General features: G+C 50.6%; 1 protein-coding gene across 1 annotated transcript in view; it reads right to left on the bottom strand.

Moving 5' to 3' along the window:
- KDM2A (lysine demethylase 2A) overlaps positions 1-18,770 on the bottom strand; it is a 43,680-nt gene that overhangs the window by 14,415 nt on the left and 10,495 nt on the right. The window contains exons 4-12 of the mRNA XM_065635866.1: positions 10,581-10,719; positions 9,371-9,449; positions 7,979-8,025; positions 7,445-7,623; positions 6,467-6,573; positions 5,786-5,879; positions 3,655-3,808; positions 1,973-2,088; positions 779-905 (exon numbers count right to left, since the gene is read on the bottom strand). Of these exons, the coding sequence (XP_065491938.1) occupies positions 779-905; positions 1,973-2,088; positions 3,655-3,808; positions 5,786-5,879; positions 6,467-6,573; positions 7,445-7,623; positions 7,979-8,025; positions 9,371-9,449; positions 10,581-10,719 (1,042 nt within the window). The remainder of the gene's footprint in view (positions 1-778; positions 906-1,972; positions 2,089-3,654; positions 3,809-5,785; positions 5,880-6,466; positions 6,574-7,444; positions 7,624-7,978; positions 8,026-9,370; positions 9,450-10,580; positions 10,720-18,770) is intronic.

Raw genomic sequence — 18,770 nt, 5'->3', positions numbered from 1 at the left:
CGAGTGCTGAGAGAGATCTGCAGAGAACCCCAGGAGAAGGAGCCGTGTCCCTCTGCTAGAACCCCTTGGACAGGAATCGGAAGCCCCAAAGAGGTTGTGGCTGTGAGGAGAGGTGCGCAGGAAGCAGGATTGACAGCCTCTTGGGGCAGTGAGGACAGATCTGCCTCAAGAGCCTTGGGTGGAGACCATCCAGCTCTCTCCCACCCTGCAGAAGGGTCTCTGTAAGAAATCGTCTCTTGAACGAGATGCTTGAACTCTAAGGAGGCCAAACATTCCTCCCTGTACTCCTTTGTACATAAACTCGAGAGCGCTTTAAACTCTGCGTGCAGGAGGGTCTTGATCAGCATGAAAGCATCACTGCCCTGCAGCAGTGGTTACTGCAACTACCCTCCTCCTCTTCTGCTAAAGGTTTTGCATGTACCAGCAAGGCCAGGAGCTTCCGTGCTGGTTTTGCAGCTGCAAGGAACGCGGGCTGTTGCAGCGGTGAAGGAGGAAGCAAAAGTCTGGCTAGTTTTGACTTCTTGCTCAAAGAAAAAGAAACAAATCGCACCTCCTCTGGCCAGTCTGCAACTCCGACTGCTCAGTACGACAAACAGTGAAAAGCGAGGAAATACCCAAAGAAACCACCTTGTGAAACTGGGGAAGTGATGGTCCAGAATTCTTCCCACACAGTCCTCCCCTGCCCCCCCAGACAGGATCCCAGCAGGAGGATGCAAGAAACTGCTTTGATACGTGCGAGGAAGGAACGAGGGCTGGACCGGCAGTGCGGGGGGCTCACCCATGCTGAGGGATTCCTTCTGGAAGTCCTTGGTCAGATGCGAGCGGCTGGTGATGCAGTAGACATAGCGCTCCAGCACGTACCAACACATCTCGTAATAGAAGGGGTAACGAAACTTATTTGGGACCTGCAAAAGAGGCAGGGGATCAGCTCAGGCCTCCTTAGCCGCAGGGCTGCACAGTGATAGCTCTTATTTCTGCAGCCTCGAACCAGAGCAATCCCCTCTGAGAGCCAGGAAATGCATGTCTGTGTTTAACAGCACCATTCCTGCTTCTGGCAGCCTGATGTAATTCTCCTTGCAGATGAATATTATCACCAGGCAGAGCAGAGACCAGGCACTACTCATTTGCAAGCCATTAACATTTCATTTTTTTCTTTGTTAGGGTTTCAGCTCTTCCCCCACAGACCTCCATCCCATTAGTACCAGAAAAAAAAAAGCAGCAGATGCCAGAAAAGGTTTCGGTTGAAGGTTCAAGCCCTCTTCTCAAACCCTAGCACAGCATCTGACAGTGTTTGAAGGGAAAGGGTTGGTCTGTTAAGAGAGCTCAGCTATTTAGTGGAGCACGATCAGGGCTCTGTCACATCTGCGATGACAATTCGGGCACAGACAGAAGATGTCCCTGACCCTGCCGCCTGCCTCGCACCTTCCTGAGGCTCCACTGCCCAGGGGGACCGGGCACACACGTCATCGTCCTACGTCTCATCCGCTCTGGATGACGGTCTGATATCCAAGTGCCAGCCCACAGGTCCTGCTGCTGCACCCTGAGCTGCTTTAGAGCGGCCAACAGTCCGTCCATCACGGCCCAGGTGTGTCCTGAGGCTCCGCTGAAGGCGCTGAGCACTGCAGGACCCAAATTTCGACAAGGAACAAGCGAGAGCACCCACTTGCCAACTGCATTCTCTGCTCAAGAGCTCAGGAAGCCCTTAGTTTTAGTCATCTTAGACCACACTGAGGTCTAAGATCAACACCTAGCAGCAGCAGAGACTGGGGACAGCACAAAGGAACGTCACAAGCCTTGGTGCATTTTGCAGGCTGTCCCCCTGCCCAAGTCCCCACCTGTACGTTTAGCAGAGTAGGAAATCTTGCTTACAGGCAGCTGGAGTTGGAGAAATCTGTCAATAGGGTGAGACCCCCGCCCTTGGCTGCGTCCTCCCCACCGTCCCAGGACACCACGTCCTCCCGCAGGTCCTTACCCGTGTCCGGTCTTCGATGCTATAGATCCGGAGCTGCATAGGGATGTTGAAGCTGTGTAAGAAGTTGCCTCCGAACACCAGCGTGTCCATGGGAGTGTACACAGCATGGATCCAACCTTGGAGGGAAAGCAGAGTTTGAGGAGTCCTTCTGAGCAATGAGGTGAGGTCCAGGTTTCCAAACTGGCAGTCCCTACTAATTGGATTCCTTTGCAACCTCTTATGCAGCAGCGGGGGGGTAAGATGGGTTCAGAGACTCTAACTCTTTGAGAAGGGTGGACATTTCTGTGTTACAGCAACAATGTCCACCCCTCCTGAAGCATCACTACTGTTATTATTCAATATCTAGCTCACTTGATCCATCTAAAAGCTAGAGACAGTCCTGTCTGCACTTAAATGCACCTGTGGATCTGGCCTCACATTCTCCCATGGTAGAAAAATGTGCCAGTATCCTCTTCGTGCCCATAGCTTTTTGTCATCCTGCTGTCTCTGTAAAGTTGCTTCAGGCCTAAGAACACCAGCAACAAGGAAGAGAGTCTCCCAAAGTCTGTTCAGCAATTAAAAAAATGCTCGAAGTAACTCAAGTCCCAGCTCTCTTATCTCCGACGCTCAACAAATCCAGCCAAGCCCAACATTTTGGGAATTCCAGCATGGGTTTCCCTAGGGCAAGGCCACTCAATTCAAAAGTGTCAGTTGTGATAAGAAGACTCAGATGAGTAACTTGTGCAGGCCCTGGTCCCTCTGTCAGCTACACCACAGCTTATTCCTGTCCTGCTGTTGGAGAAAAAAACCGCAGGTTACAGCAGCTTCTGACATCTGAGACAGTCTTACGGACACAAGTTTTATGCAACAGTATTATTAGAAGCCTTCAACGGAGTCCAACAACCTCTCAAGGGAGTGTTCCCCAGCACAAGCACAACATTTTACAGACATCCCAGGTCTCCATCAAAGGCTCTAAAAGACTGTGAGCCAGTCCTTGCAAACAGCCAGCCTGAGCCGCTTCTTTATCTGCTTTGTCTCTTCTGCCTTTGCTGTTTTCTAGCACAGCACTAACTGTGCACACAAGACATTGCTGATGCTCTCTAATTATTCTGCTTGCAAACCCAAGTCAGACTGACGATTTCTCTTAACTCTCTCGAGTTTTCCTCCTCTCAGCCTCAAAGTCTCCTTGCCCAAGCCCTCTGCAAAGCAGCTACCTGCAAGTGTCTCGGTGTTGCTGCTTCCCAGTTCCCTACCGGGTTCCAGCATTTTCCAACATCCAGTTCTAGCTCTGTTTTCCAGTTCTCCTGTCTCCAGTACACACAGACCGTTCCACTGTCAGTCCTCACGTCCAGAGCAGTCACCCTGCTCCTGAAACTCGCACACTGGCTTCCCTTCCTTGCTTTATAATTTGAAGAGAGATTTCACAAGAGGCAGGCTCTGGGAAAATCATCTTTAATAATTGATCAAGCATGATGTGAGCCAGTCACAGCTTTCCCATCGCTTGGGCTGAATCCACAGTGCCACAACAGCCACATTTTGGGAGCTGGCAAGAGGACGGAGCCACATCACATCTCCCTCTTCCAGTTACTCATGAGGAAGGAAACTAAATCCTGCCTGTTCTGATTTTGCTTGTGTCCCAGAAGTTTCAGTCTCTCACCACAACCCTGGGAAAGGTCGGGATGCACCTGCCCACCCTGCGGTACCTGAGGGGATGACAAACGTGTAGCCCTGCTTGAGCTCGATGCGCTGGCACTCTGACACTCTGTCCCCAAGAAAAATGTCTCCCTGCTTCCCTGAGAGAAGCCAGTTTTCATAGAGCTCCAGGTTCTGGGGCGTAGGAGGGATCAGCCAGAAGATCTGCAAATAAAGACAACACACATATATAAGTCATCGTATAATAATTAACAGCTACTGACTTCTTCCAAACCTGCCCTGCTCCCTCTCCAGACATCTAAACCTCTTCCTCTCCACATCCACAAAGGATGCAAACCTGCAGTGATTCCCAGTAAAATGACCTAAACAGCTGTCCCATTTGAGAGGGAAAACAACTGAGAGAGGTTCTTTCCCAAACTTGACACACTAAGCACCACAGGTAGAGTTTGGGATTATTTATGTCAGAGTCAAGATATAGAGCCCAAAGATACCAGAGTATTAGAAGCAAAGGAGAGATTTACCTGCGTATTTCTGTCGTGTTAGTAAGAGCTACAACTGAACTAGAGATTTGCACCTGTCTGGCTCCACGCAATAGGTGGCAAGCAAATATCCACCCCCAGGCAGGCTCTTTGGAGACTGTCAGCTTGTCCTTTGGGGGAAAAAAACCTGGAGCCACAAACCATCAGAATTGTTGGGCAAGTCCAGCAGCTACATCTCCTTTGCAAGGAAAGGTGGGTGAAAAGCTCAGATTCTTCAGGTGGGACAGAGTTTGCTGCGTTCCCCAAACCTAGTCTAAGTCAGTGAAAAAACCCAGGATGGAATAATTGCCCAGGACTTGTCCTAAAGAACTGACAGGACAGTTTTTTTCCTAGAAATCTGCCTTCCCTGACTGTGGAGGGAGCCCACATCCAGTTGCCTTCAGCTGGACGATTCCTCTGCAGCAGTTCCAAGGGAAAGAGATGCTTACCCTAATGCTGCCCAAGGCTCTTTCTCAGGAGATGTTCACCCACCACAGCCTTTTTATCCCCTGGCTCCTTTATTACTTCAGTCCTAGATGTCTGATGTGTTTTTATCAGAAACAGTGAAATCTCTTCTAATTGCTGCCAACGGTCAGGAGCCAGGTGCATTTCACTGGGCAAGAGGTAGGACCTGCCTTTGCTAAATTCTGAGCTACAGGATACTTTCCTCCACATTATCTTTTTCCTAATAACACTAAACTGAGCTACCACCAGATTTTGCTGTTCCGACTGCATCGATTCAAATGTAACATGACAAATTTGTCTGCATTGCTGCCCTCTCCAGACAGCAGTACAAAGTTTTCTTGACCAGAGTAGAGCTGACAATCGCAGCAGCAAAAACTTGAATGTAAGATCCCCTTCCAGACAGAATTCTTCTAAACCAGGTTCCAGCACAACACGCGGCTGTGGTGACAGACGCCTGGCACAGGAAAACGCCTGCACAATTATAAATGCAAGCCACCCATCAGGGAAGAAATACTGCACTCGGACAAAGTCTGTAACCAAAGTGCAACTTGATGGAGCCTGGGGTTCAGTTTTTGTATCTTGGGCTGAAATCAGCTACAAGAAGTGATTCCAGACGAGCACCTCAAATCCGACACTGTTTCAGAGCTATTTCTCACCCAAAACCATTCCAGGGCTTTGCAGTGCAGACCTGTCACTGACCTTCAGTTCAAATGCTTCTGAAGTTACTTGATGTTTTCAGGTGATCCCTCACACATCTGTTGGCTATTTGAAACCCCTGGACAGCTTGGCTTTAGGAGAGGCTCCCGTTCATCTTTAATTACTTTTCTTCTGTTTGCTGCTGTTCCCAGTGAGCTATTTGTGCCACACCAAGAGGTGACCAGCCACGTAGCCAAATGATCTCTCAGAAGCCCAAGGCACTGGAAGAACTGGATTATTTTATGATTCTATAATTCTATTCTTTATCATTTAGCCTTTTGTAAGGTTCTCTCAGCACCATCTCTACAGCACAGGTTTTCAGCCTGTGCCTGGTGGACCTCTGAGGGCCTGAACTACTTCTAAGAACCACAGATAAATAAGTTTAGGGTGGAAAGACTTCAGTTCACTATCTGGGAGCTGCATCTTCAAAGATTGACAAGAAAATAGACTAAAAGCTGCTCTCCTAAAGTGCCTGTAACTTCCCCAGCAGGGACTGTCCTACCTTTCCCCCTCGGTGGATGTGGTACCACACAGAAGTGCCACCGAAGTCCACGTGGAAATCTGTGTAGCAGCCCTTGACGCTCATCAGACAGTATCTGGCGGAAAACAAGGTGACAATAAGGCGAAAATGAGTGGTAATCCACATTTTAGAGCAGATACAACATATGCAAAGGGAAGGGGCTGCCCAAAGCCAGGCCAGTGGCTCAGAGCAGTGCCAGGAGCCGACGACGCAGCGCTGAGCACTTCAGCTGCAGAGGGTGGTGGTTTGCAGGAAAGCTCATTTTGCATTTATATCACATCCCGACAAAAAGATCTAGCCCAGGGAAGAGGAGAACTTCCATCCTCACACAGCCAGCAACTCTAGAAACCCCCATGTCATGGGTTTGGCCTACAGGACAGGCAGCACCGAGGAGCTAAACCGACTCCAGATATCTCAAGCTGATGAACACCAAGAGTTTCCCCAAAGCGCGGTGAGCTCCTAAAAGCCACACGACTACCCTTCTGCACAGCGCGGGCTTAAATAACTCACTGCGGTGTCCTTACGAGTGTCACCCGCTTTAATAAACACTGAGACCGTTCCTCCCACTCCCCCTTGGTACAAAATGCTTCTTGCTTGGGCAGTTCTCTCGCAAGAGATGCTTTGCTGCCTGCCGCTACTGGAACAGCTCAGGAGGTCACTTACTTCTGCACCTTCGGGTACTGCATCTCCAGGATAGCGTTCGTAGACTCTGTCTGACTCTCCTTCAGGTGTCTGGGCCACATGTTATCGACCCAGTCAATCAAATCCACCTACAGCAGAAAGGTGGGAGACATGAGTAGAGACGAAAGGGGCACAGTAACTCCCTCTTTTGCTACCCTCAGGCTGTCCTGGAAGCTCAAACTTCTCTTGTCTGCCTGGCAGGGCCACAGCTCGCATGTGACTGGACACCTGTGAGATGTTGGGCTGTACTGGGCCCTCCAAAGCCACCAGGGTCCCACGCACAGCCAGCCCAGCTCAGGGCACAGCCACGACAGGACCAAGGCAGGGAAGGAGGCCCTGGTGTGAGCCGAATGGCTGTGACACCCCCTTTTTGGCCCCCACGCACCCCAGCAACCTCCCTGATGCCACTGGTGCGATCCCACATGTAAAGCACTTGGGACCAGCTGTTCTGACGCCAGAACCTCTGAATTTACACAAGCAGCAAACATCACAGCGAGATCTCAAGCACGGTACTGGGATGCTGGTCTTCTACTTAGGGGCCAGGCAGGAACTGGTATGCACTGGGCTGGCATAAAAAATGTGCTGGGCAGCACCTGCTAGGGTGGGATTCAACTCACTAAGCTCCAGGACAGCCAGAGCAGGCAGAGATGTCCAGGCTCCCTCTACAGTTAACAGAGAGAACCTTCATCTCCAACTGCAGAGGGAGTTCAGGATGTCCATCCCAGCCATCCCACCTTCCACACTTCAGCAAGGACAACTCATTTTCCCCCTGCCAGATTTCTACCCCCCTCCCAGCTCACCTCCAGTCTTCCAGTGTCCCCATCCTGTCCCCTACACTCACTGTGCCCCATACGTGTTACGAGCAGCCCCTGTGCTCCCACATCCAAGTGTCACCTGGCCTACAGGGAACCACGAGGACAAGGAAAAGGACGTTCCTGCAAAAGGAAGAGCCACGCTCACCGTAGCAGGTCTCTGCACCAGGTTCTCCAGTTTGGTGTGGCTGAACTCCAGGCTGATGACATTGTACAGTTTCTCCCGCTCGGCCTCTGGTGTTTCGTAGTAGCGCGCCCACTGTGCCATGGACATCTCAATATCCCTCTGCGTGTTCACGTCCATGACGTCCACCATCCGCCGGCTCCCTGCCAGAACAGACAGACGTCACTGGAACCATCCCTGTGCACAACAGACCACCCAGCAGATACTCCAGGAGACAAGAGATCTTTCCTCAAAAACCCACCCGCACAAGGGTGACATCTTGGCCTCTCCCATAACTTCATCCTCTTCCATACCCACATTGAAACAGAGGCTGCTTCAGGCCAAACTAGACTCAAGCAGGTAAGAGTTGTGATTTACTGGCTAAGGACAGCCCAGGTTCAACCAGCTGCACACTGGAGGAGCCACAAAATCAGACTTTGATAAACGTGACGACTCTCCCCATCCCTCCATATCTGCCCAGGTCACAACAGGGGTGCGCCAGGGTCCCCAGACACTTACCGACACACAGCCGCACATCGTTCACGCTGAAGTCTGGATCCGGCATCCTGCAGGACAAACACTTTGCTAAAAAAACCACGAAGTGCTGCTGGTTGCAGACCCTTCCCCATCTGTAACCCCAGTATTGGCATCTGGAAGAAACTATCGTGCTGCTTTTTGCCTCGTGGATGCGGGTGAAGACCATGCAGCGACATCTCTGGGGGTGTAGGTGTGGGGTGAAACACTGGAGCCAATTTCTGGCTAGGGAAGCAGATTTGGGAATGGGATACACCCTCTCCAGAGCACAAACTGTTGTACAGTGGTTCTGGCAAAGGAGCGAGCAGGCCTTGAGCTAAGCAATCCGAGCTCTCGTTTCAAAGACTGCTCATGTGAGTTATTCCAATATAAAGGGCATCGCCAGACCGGTATGAGCAGCAGATTTCACTGACACAGCATAACCACTCTAACTGTTTGTACTGGCACACTTATCTGTACAAACACTGCTGTCACAGGCAGAACGGGCAGGCAGCCACGCAGGCAGCTCTTGACCCAGAGAAAAACCCAAAAGCTCAGGAGAAAATCCGGTTTCACCCACACTGTAAATCCTCAGTATCAAATCTCTGCCTCCCAAGTCACCCAGCAGTTAAAACTGAGCCTGGCGCAATTTGCTCCCTAGCTTACTGCGGTACAGCACATTGTGCGCTGGATGAGATGCTGCCCATCCCTGCCAGTTGAGGATGTTAACAGCAGTGTTGCTGATACTGGCTCTGACACTTTCCTAGGGCTAATTTATCCCTCTAAACTTCTGTATTAATCAAAACCAAAAAACCACTGACCCTGCAAAACCAGCTGTGATGTTTTAATGTAGTATTACTTGTCTTGAAACTATATCTGCCACCCCATAGGGTATTTATACAAACATCATAAATGGCACAAAGCCTTGTCTCAGTACAGCTTTACACGCAAAGCTGTAAACCTTAATTGACTTACTGTAGCAAGACAGAGAGAGACATTCAGAAATAACTATGTTGGATAAATCGGCTTGGAATTCTGGAAAATGCCAGAAATACTACAAATTGCTTGACTTTCTGGCAATAGATGCCTATATTACTAGGAGAGAAACTCAGCCAGATGTTGCATCAGAGCAGCAGCGGGACTTTCCAGACATTTGGTTGAATTGTGATAACCTACAGCCAACTCAGTCCTCTCATTTTACGTCCAAACAGACTAATAAGAACAGAATAACCGAGGTGGAAGATACTTCTCACTGCACGTAAAGAACAGTGTGGACAGGACAGAGTCCCACCAACTTGGCAGAGCACAGATGGAGCTACCAGGATCAGATCCCACACAACGTGGAGAGAGGCAAGAAATGGGGCCAGAGTCACCCCCACTCTGTGCCCCAACACTTACTTTATCCCCAGGCCATCAGAGCTCCTGAAGATCAGAGGGTCTCTCAGGCCGCCGCGCTGGATGTATTCGACTGTGAAGTCTGGTGTGGGGAGACAAGAAGAGGGAAGGCATTAGGGGAGACTCCTTCAGAGGATTATGGACCAACCGAGTTACAAAGGATCTCTGGAGATCTCTAGCCCAACCCTGCTCCCAGCAAACTGATTTCAGATCAGGCTGTTCAGGGCCTTGTGCAGCTGAGACCCGAGAACCTCATATTTTAACAAAAGAAAGGCCTGTTCCTTGCTATTTCTACATCCCTTTGGAGATTCTGGAAGTCCTTTGTGGCAGCTCTGTGAGCAGCATGGTCTGCGCTGCTGACAAGCCTCAGACAGGCCCCCCAGGGAGGAGGGAATTCGCTCCAACGGGCTGCACAAGCCAGGGGAACGGCATGTTTTTTTGGTTCTCCCTTCCCTAAGAAGCTCACAGCCAAGCAAGAGATGCCCTGAAGCAACGCTTCTCCCTCCCGGTAAATCCTCGGAGGCTGGCGCTGGCTGTGTGATGAAAAGACATCCCACTGAGCCGCCTGCGTGGTGAAAGGAAGGGGAGAGACCCCACATGGTCTTTGAACAGAGACATGCGGCTGCAATTCCAGGTGCTGACCCAGGCGAACCCTCCGGCTCCTGGCTGCCATGTGTCCCAGCAAACCCGCCATGCTGCAGACAGGCCCAGCGCTCTGCACATCCAGCCGCTTCCACGGTTCCCACATGTGTTCCCTGTCACTGGCTCCTCTTGGCCCAAAGGCTCTGCAGGTTTGAGCCAAATCCCCACCAAACTGTCTCGCATTGCCCTCAGAGCGCTTGGGGACAGCTGCAGGACTTGCAGGGGAGCAGATAAACATGTCCCCTGTGAAGTAAAGTGGTTTACAGCAGAGGGAAGCACAGAACTGGTCTGAACGGCAGTTTTCCCAACTTTATGGAAGGATGGAAAGTAAAAGGCAGCCAAACGCAGGACGGTGGAAAAGGATTTCGGGATATCATTAATACCAAAATTGCCTCGTAACCGTCCTTCAAGTTGGCAGCCAGGAAGGCTTTGGGTGTAGCGCAAATCCAACTGTGATCGCTGTTAGTTTTCTACGAAAGTCTCGGGGAAAGGTCATCACACACACCGCGCTGCGCTGGAAAAGCGGCTGTCTGGTTGCTGACAGCAGTAGCACAGCAGCCCCACCACAAACCTTTGCCTTCCATGAAGACCACGAAGGTGGAGTTAAACTTGTTGGTGGACAGCTTTTCCTCGAGGTCAAACGTCCTCTTCCCTTCGATTTCATCGTCGGAGATGCCATCATCCTCGTAACGCCGCCTCATCGTGCCACGCTGAGGAGAGAACAGAGCAGGAAGGTAAAATTATGGACCAGGAGGAACAAATAGAGTCTCATCTCAACCTCAACAGCTCAGTCAGGGCATCCAGGAGAGTCCTCATCCCATAGCAGCCATTCCCTGGGAAGCCTACGAGAGGAAACCCTGTATTTCTGCATTATATTATCCACCAAATATCTCACTCAGGAAGCACTGTTGGTATCAACTTTCAAGAGAGACATGCCACCGAAGATCTATTTAAGCAACATCTGTCCCGGATCCAAAACACACCACTGAAACATCAGATTTGCTCCTCCTACAACCAGGAGATTTGTGCAAGTTGGGCTGTACGAGAGACAGATAACTCACTCCTAACGAGTGTTAACACAGAAACACAGGAGGAGGGGACATAGTTCGGTATAACTGGGGCAAAGGAAAAAGAATCAGTTTCCTATTTTTACAGGTGCGTCAGTATTTTGCAGTGTAAAGGCACTTGTGAGTTTAAATCCCTGCCAGAACACCAAGTGATAAAGGAAGAGTTTTAAGCTGAAGACAATTCTAAATCTTTGGCTATGCTTGTACACAGAACTTGATTTATTCCCTTGGTTTTATGTGGGGAAGTAGCAGGAGGGAAGTAACCCTTTTCTTAGAGGGTTTCATATGCACATCTGCACTGGGATTCCTGACAGACATCGCTGGATCTGGAAGGAATTACTGTCCCCAGCTGTCGGCCACCCCTCCAGAGACGCGCTCTGGCAGCGCCATTTGTGGGAACGCTCCCCAAACCCCCTCCGATAAAAGCCAACCTGGTCTGAATTAGCCAAGCTGCCTTCCCCCAATTAGGGATGCTCTCGTTACAAAGCGTTTGCACCGATAGTTGTGCCGGCAGCCGGCCCGGGACAGGATGGGACAGGAGGTGATGCAGCAGCTACTGTCGCATCCGCACCTGCACCAGCCACAGATCACCCCCTGTAACACAGAGCTTCAACCTCACACTTTCAAGAAGGCTGATCAATTCACAAATAATTTCCCTGCCACCAATCAGACAAGCTTACCTCTCCCCGCTGTTAACATCTCATTCAATTTGCTTGGTTTTCCGCAATAGGGGCACAAACACCTCAGCTGCAAGGCAGGAACAAGAGGTCGCTCCTGAATGTGGCATCTCAGAAAAAGCCCTGAAACTGATGTTTTCCAAGGGCCTGTCCGCATGGCCCCAAAGATCAAACAATCTGGAAAAGGGCTGCGTGTTTGCAGTCCTTTGTCTTAACTCACAGAATGGGGATTGCAAGCACGAGTACTTTATTTCACTGTTTTTAACAATACAAAACTAATTTTACATACAGGCTTTTGCAGATAACGCTTTGTATAAATGCAGATGGGGAAAGAGAGCCCTGAGAAAATACACTCCGGGTCTGCCAGGCAGATGCAAACGCGGAGCTTTCCTGGTCAGTCAGTGCTTAAGTCCAAGAGAAAAAACCAGCCCAGCTGTTTCCAGCTCCACACACATCCCCAGACGTTTCCTCACCCCCTCCGGCGGCAACGGGGGAGCCCAAACAGCCCCATTTGCTGCACAACCACAGTTCTCATCCCAGAAGCGTCTCAAATCACCTTTGTGCTGACGAGCCCTGCGCGAGGGGGCAGAAGGCTCAGGTCATACATGCAAACACGCTGAGGAAATGCAATTTGTAGCTCCCCCTTTGTGTTTCTGTGCTTTTAGAGAAAGAAACGGATGTCATAGTGCTTTCTTGTGCAGGTCCTGTCCAGCTGAAACGTGTCTCAAATCCTGCCCGGTGATGCTGTCAGACATCGGTGCCTGTTGCAGCTCCTGCTGGGACACCTTTGGCTGCTCTGTTACAAGGATGGCAGCTACAGGAGACTTAAAACTATTTTGCAGTATCTTTTTCCTTACTAAGTCATACCAGGGAAGTTCAAGGCACACCATGCTAATAACCTTCCAGCAGGACAAGTTTTTCCCTTACCGCCATTCCCAGGCAAGCCTAAGAAACAAGGCCCAGGACTACTGGCTCCAGCAGGCAGTTCTCTGTTGTTAATTAGAGAATGCGCCTAATGAAGCAGAGGATGCTGGGCCCTGTAGTTCCTGCATCTCACCTGCTTTGGGTGCACTGCAGGACCAGGCTGTGATCTGCGATTTGACCTACTCACTCCAGACACTCACTTTTAGTTGGTTGGTTTTGGGAAAAGCAGCTGTCTTGCCTTTGCTGGGTAGAAAATTTCACCAGATGAAAAAGGTTTGTCATGCTAAATATGCTATACCATGCTATATCCAAACTAGTCTCTTAATAACTTTATATTTGGGTCCCAGGCTGGAAGTATAAATGCTATTTCAGGGCTCCTAGTTGAACAGTGGTTACCGAATTAGGCTGAAACTCAGGCATCTCCCATTTGAGCACCAAACCTCGGGAGACCTGGGCTGGAACACGGCTCCAGCCACGGTGACCAGTTGCAGCCCAGTTCCAAGCAGCCATCTCTCACCATAAAGAGCGACGGGGCAGCTGACAGCACTTGCTCAAGGACACCAGCAGCGAAAAACAGCACGAACACACTGTGCAGGTAGATAAACAACACACTGGGAAAAGCCCTTCTCTGCCGTCACCTCGCGGGGAGGCTGGTGACCGGCTGTTGTGCTCAGATTCCCTTCATCTCGGCGGAACGTCCGATGGCATCAGCTGGCTTGTTCTCAGGGACTCTGCTACAGCTGCTGCCGGGACAGGACAGACAGGGCGACACGTTTTACACGGTTTAAGTGTAACCACAGCACGGCTGAACAGGCCTCCCTGAGACGGCACGCTTGAAGATTTCCTTGTGGAGCAGACACAGCTACTGCCCTGCTCAACTTCACGCCACATCAGGCATTGTCTGTCCTTCCGGAAGCGGCGCCGAGCCAGCACGGGCTCTGGATTGTGTAGGGCAGCGAATTTAACAGAAACGCGAGCACACGGCCAGGCCTGATCCGCGTCCCGCTGGTGTGCGGTGCCAACTCTAGCGCTTGGTCACTCCGGTTTGGCGCTTGGGCCGCAAGACCGCTTTGTGTTGGTTAATCCTGAGCACAAATTACAGCCTGGAGGGCAGATCCCACCCTACGTCAATGTGCAGCAAATGATCTGGTCGCTCACTGACAAACTTGGAGGCTTTATGACCAAAAAACCACAAGATCTTAGAGAAGCACAACACGTTTCAGAGGAAGCCACTCCACCAGCTCAACCTGCGTGGACTCAGATCACACGAAACAGCACCAATACAAACTTTGCTTTTCCAGCTAGATCCACCCGTGCACCTGCACCGTGGCACCGGGGAACCATTCCGACTCCTTCCCTGACCTTATTCACTGCACAGCCTCCAAAGCCACACCTCAAAGGTGCAAATGACGAAATGGGCAGAAACATCTTCAACTCAAACCCCTTTGCACTGAGGAAACGGGGATGCAGAACAGGGAAGGAAGGGAACTGCCTCCTCAAGCTGAGCAAATTCCAAAGCCTAATGCTCTTGTCATCGGCAAAGCATCAGCCACAAAAGCCCCTCTGCAAGCCCTGCCAGATCAGCTTCACTCGTTCCTGTGGGCAGGGGAGAGTCTGGCCTCCTAATTTGCACAGTATGGAGAAGAATGGGATCCCAGTCATGGCTGGGGACCCAAAAGCGCTGCCACAATACAAATAGCTCCCATCAGTTTTACAACATCTCTCGTGTTCTCGGCCAGGGCCACGGAGCTTTCATGTCATTGTTGTCTTGGGAGGGTGGGGAAAAACAACATTTCAGCGCAGGCAGAGCAGACAGGAGGGAGGAAAAGCTTCTGCACTTCCAAGCATGCATTTTCGGGGGGGAAAACAGCATCTGCTGGGACTTTGGGCAAATCTCTGCAGCAGCTTTTTCCCCTCTTGGAGTCTGCAGCTTCCCCACAGCACTGTTACACCAGCCACAGGTCCCAGCTCCCCAAATTGGGTCTCCATACGAGGATGGACATGGTCAGTGTACAAGCCTGGGGACACTCCGAGACCCCTTTCTTCTCTGATGTGCTTTGCGCCTCACCAGAATTGTCATCTGGTTAAATAACTGGCTACAGGTGACACCCGCAAAGGGCAAAAGACCCTCAAAGCCATGACACACCAATGCCAATCTCACCTTTACAGTAGCACACGCTTTGCGAGAGCTGTGCAAATCCTTCCTACAGCGTAAAGTTTGATCTTCTCCAGGGTTTTTGTGCCACAGCCCATGCCAGGGCTGGGTTTCGGCTGAGCCCCCTGCCCAGATCACTCCAGCTCTCCTAAACTCTTTCTGCTTCTTGGTGCGACCCCATCCAGCTCAGCTCAAGCAAAGCATGGGCTGAGAGTCAAGCATGTTACAGATATATTTCTGCTGGACAACCTCAGCGCTCAGTATTAAGCAGCAATATTTAAATATTGCTTTTTTTTTTTTTTTCAGCTTTGTGATCTGCATTAGGATCCAGGCATTTTTCACCCTGATGAGAGTTTTACTAACAAACAACCGCCAAGCAGCCCAAAGCTTTTCTCTCTGTGTCAGGCAGGGTCAAGATAAAGGCAGTTTATTCATCCCCGAACATCAGGCAGCCAGCAATCCTCATCTAAGAGAGCTGTTCTTCACCATTTCTCCCTGGCCCTCTTGGGTACCGTTCACTTAAGGTAGGAAATAGGCAGCATGAATATTAATCCTGCAGACAGCTCCAGCACTGTCACTGCTATTCTGGTCCTTTCGCCTGCAGTTTCCTTCTCCCAGGGGGTGGGTTTCATGCAGCTCCATGGTGGAACTCTTCAAAACCCTTCCTTGGACACCTCTCTCCATCAGCTACCTCTAAAGGCAAAGGAACTGACAGTCGGCTGAAGAGAACCAGAAGACTACTCTCCTGTGGGGGTTTTTTTTTTTTTGAGAGAGAACTAGTACAAGGTCACATTTGAAAAAAGAACAAGCCGTCCTTTCGCAAAAAGAGCCTCACATATTTACAGAGTGTAATTTACAGGGTATTGTAGTTCCTGTCCTGTCTGCTGCCATTCCCTCCCTGATCTCCCAACATCTCCATCTCCCAGTCCCCAGGGAGCCTCCTCCTGGTTGGCCACAGCTCCTTCCACCTCAGGACACCAGAGCATCCTTCACTTTGCCTCTTCCCCTTCATCTGCCGCCTTTCCAGAGCAGCTTGTCTGGTTTGAAGCCTTCCACAACCCTCCCTTATTCCTTTAGAGGAAAGATGTTGACATGAAGAATGCAGTCAGGTTTCAATCTTGGTTTTCAAGTCCCTCCTTCCAAATCCCCCTCGCTGCAGGTATTTTAACTTGTACAGAGCAGCGTGATGTACCAGTGGATCTCACATCCACCACCGGGTGCCTCCCAGCCACCCAGCCCTTTGTAAGTTTATTTTGCTGAAATGCCTCCAAATCGGTAATAAACCAACAAGCTCAACTCTCCTCAGTTTACGAATGTAACTTCTCACATGCTTTTACAGCAAAAAACTATGGTTCTTGTCTAGGTAAGTCCAGACCTTCAACATGCAAACTTCTTGATGGGTGATTTAATCTTGAGCGAGTATCTGTGGCAAACAGCAGCGTCCAGAATTCATCCTCTAAGACACAAGGAATTAACAGCCACCCCTCAAAGGTAATGTGAAATCCATTATATCACTGGGAAAAGGTCCCATTTCTCTGGGAAATCACAAGGCAAAGGCAGCAGAGGCAGCAGGGTCCTCTGGGCCTCCCCACCTTCCATCACTTCAGTTTCTCCTCAGCTCCTCTTCTTCGCAAGCCTGGGAAGCAATAACTAAACCACATCACCTTCTGTCACCCTCGGGGTACAAAGGGTCCTACAGACATGGCCCATGTCATTCTGTTCATATTTCGGCTCTGCAGAGCCATTTGCTTTGCCAAATAAGCACGAGTGCCCCAGAAATGACAAGATGAACCCAAGTAACCCGACAGGCTGAACCCAGGCTAAATGCGCCTCCTCCTCTCCCGTCTCTCGCTCAACAACTGGCGCATCCCAGGTTGCACATTCCTGGACAAAGACAGATTGAAAGCACCAGGCTGAGGAGTGAATGGGGATCCCTGCAGAACTGGAGCCCTTCCAGGCTTCAGAGCTCCAGGAGGGATTCCCACCATGAGCAGGGCTGGCGGCATTTCTGATTGCTTTGGTTTGCACTTTTGGGTTATGAAATTGGACGTACACAAGGAGTAACTGGGGAATTGGAGCAAGGCTGAAAGAGGCAGGTGGGGAGACAACAGCAACGGGCCGAGGAGAACTCCAGCAGCTGCCACTAAACCACACGCTGACCAGCCACAGCGGCAAAGCCACGAGACGGAGGAACGCGCTAGATCGGATCACAGATGGGCCAGACTGGCAACAGGCTCAATAAAGAAACACTCTTCCCAGGAAAGGACATGGCTTCTCATCCAGTCACCCGCAGTGTATTTCACATGCAGCCAGTGTCCCAACTAGTTTTTATGGCACTTCTAACCCTCAAACCACCCATACCCACCACCAGCCGTAGCAGCCCGGTACCTGGACAAGCCTGGCTCGGGTTCTGTGAGAGCTTGAGGAAGCTCCTGAAGGACCATCAAATCTTCCAAATCCCTTTAATTACCTCCCACCCCTTCCAAACCAGAAGAAATTAAAAGAAAAAACCCCAAACCTGCTGTGTAGAGCCCTTTCCCCACCAGCACGTCCCCAGCACGTGTGCCATGCAGTCAGGCAGATGAGCATCATCAGCTCTGCGACTGCTTTTGCTTTGCACAGGAAGACAACAGAGCATCCCCAAAACGGAACAAAGCAGACCAAGCTTCTCCAAAAAGGCAGGCTTGAAAATTCAATGCACTTAACCCATTTTTCCCACTTGGGAAAGAACGGACCATTTACCTCCAGGCTGCTGAGCCCACACATATCACTGGGCAGAGACCCAGCAGAGCTGGCACGAGGGACAGACTGAGCCACCTGCATTTGGGGACAGAAACAGCATTAGGTCAGCTCTACACAACTTCACCCCATGCTGGGACAGGCAGAGCACCTCTCTGTCCATGACATGGTGGGAGTTCAAAGGACTGGCTTGGATTTTCCAGTGGGGAAGAGCTCACCCTCCGAATTTCCCAGCGTCCCAATCCAGCTCTGCAGAAACCTGTTGCCAGTTCTGTCCCATCACACAAACCGAACAAGGCTGGACCACAGGAGAACTGGGACAGCAAAAGCGCAGGAAGCTGTGGGGTTTGTGCTGCAATTCCTGCTCAGCTGTCCTTTAAAGATAATAGCAACAAGCTGCCTGAATTGCAGGCTATAGGGTCTAGGATGCTCATGAAGAAGAAAAACAAGCCAGGAGCATTGGGATGAACATAGTGTGTGAAAAGAGCTACTAAGCAGGAGATCTCCTCTGTACTCTGCACTGTTACAGCATCGCTGCACGCACAGCCTCCCCCTTTGCTCCACAAGAAGCCCCTTCCTGACTCCAAATGGGGCAAAGGGGCTCAGCAGTTCAGCGACACATGGAAATATTTATGCACAGCGAATTACAGGCGCTGAGGCAGTCTAACCCTAAAGAAGCACACACTGCCAGCCCTCTCCTTTCCAATTCCAGCTGCCTTAGCTCGATCCCAAAATTACAGCTCCTGAGAGCCAGGGGTACAGGGGAGAACAAGGGGGAAGCAGGGCACTCTTGGACTCAACAGCACAGGCCAGCCTTTTTAAAGATTTATTTATTTTAAATACAGGCTTTTCTGCTCTTACGCCTTCCAATTGTTCCTCCAGCGTTCGCTTTGCTGTCTCTCCAAGTTGTGCAGCACCACCTCTCTTCTCTCTCGCCCTGCAGACTTTTGCTGTGGCCTCAGGAAGAGTTAGGTGAGGTAAGAGCCAACATCAAAAAGGACCATCCCCTCCACATATCTCGCTTGTAGCGAGAACGTACCTCACTGGTTGGGATCTGCTTCTCTAGATAACAGTTCCACCAAGCAACGTCCTGATCCTTCCTCTCGTGCCTTTTATCAAGAGACTTCTTCTCCCAAGCTCTACCAGGACTGGCCAAGACATGACAGGATGATTCTGCCATCAGTTCCCAACGCTGAGGA

This window comes from Caloenas nicobarica, chromosome 5 (assembly GCF_036013445.1).
Source record: "Caloenas nicobarica isolate bCalNic1 chromosome 5, bCalNic1.hap1, whole genome shotgun sequence".
Classification (NCBI taxonomy): Eukaryota; Metazoa; Chordata; class Aves; order Columbiformes; family Columbidae; genus Caloenas; species Caloenas nicobarica.
Note: the sequence above shows the minus strand (reverse complement) of the source record. Positions and strands in the feature narration are given on the sequence as shown.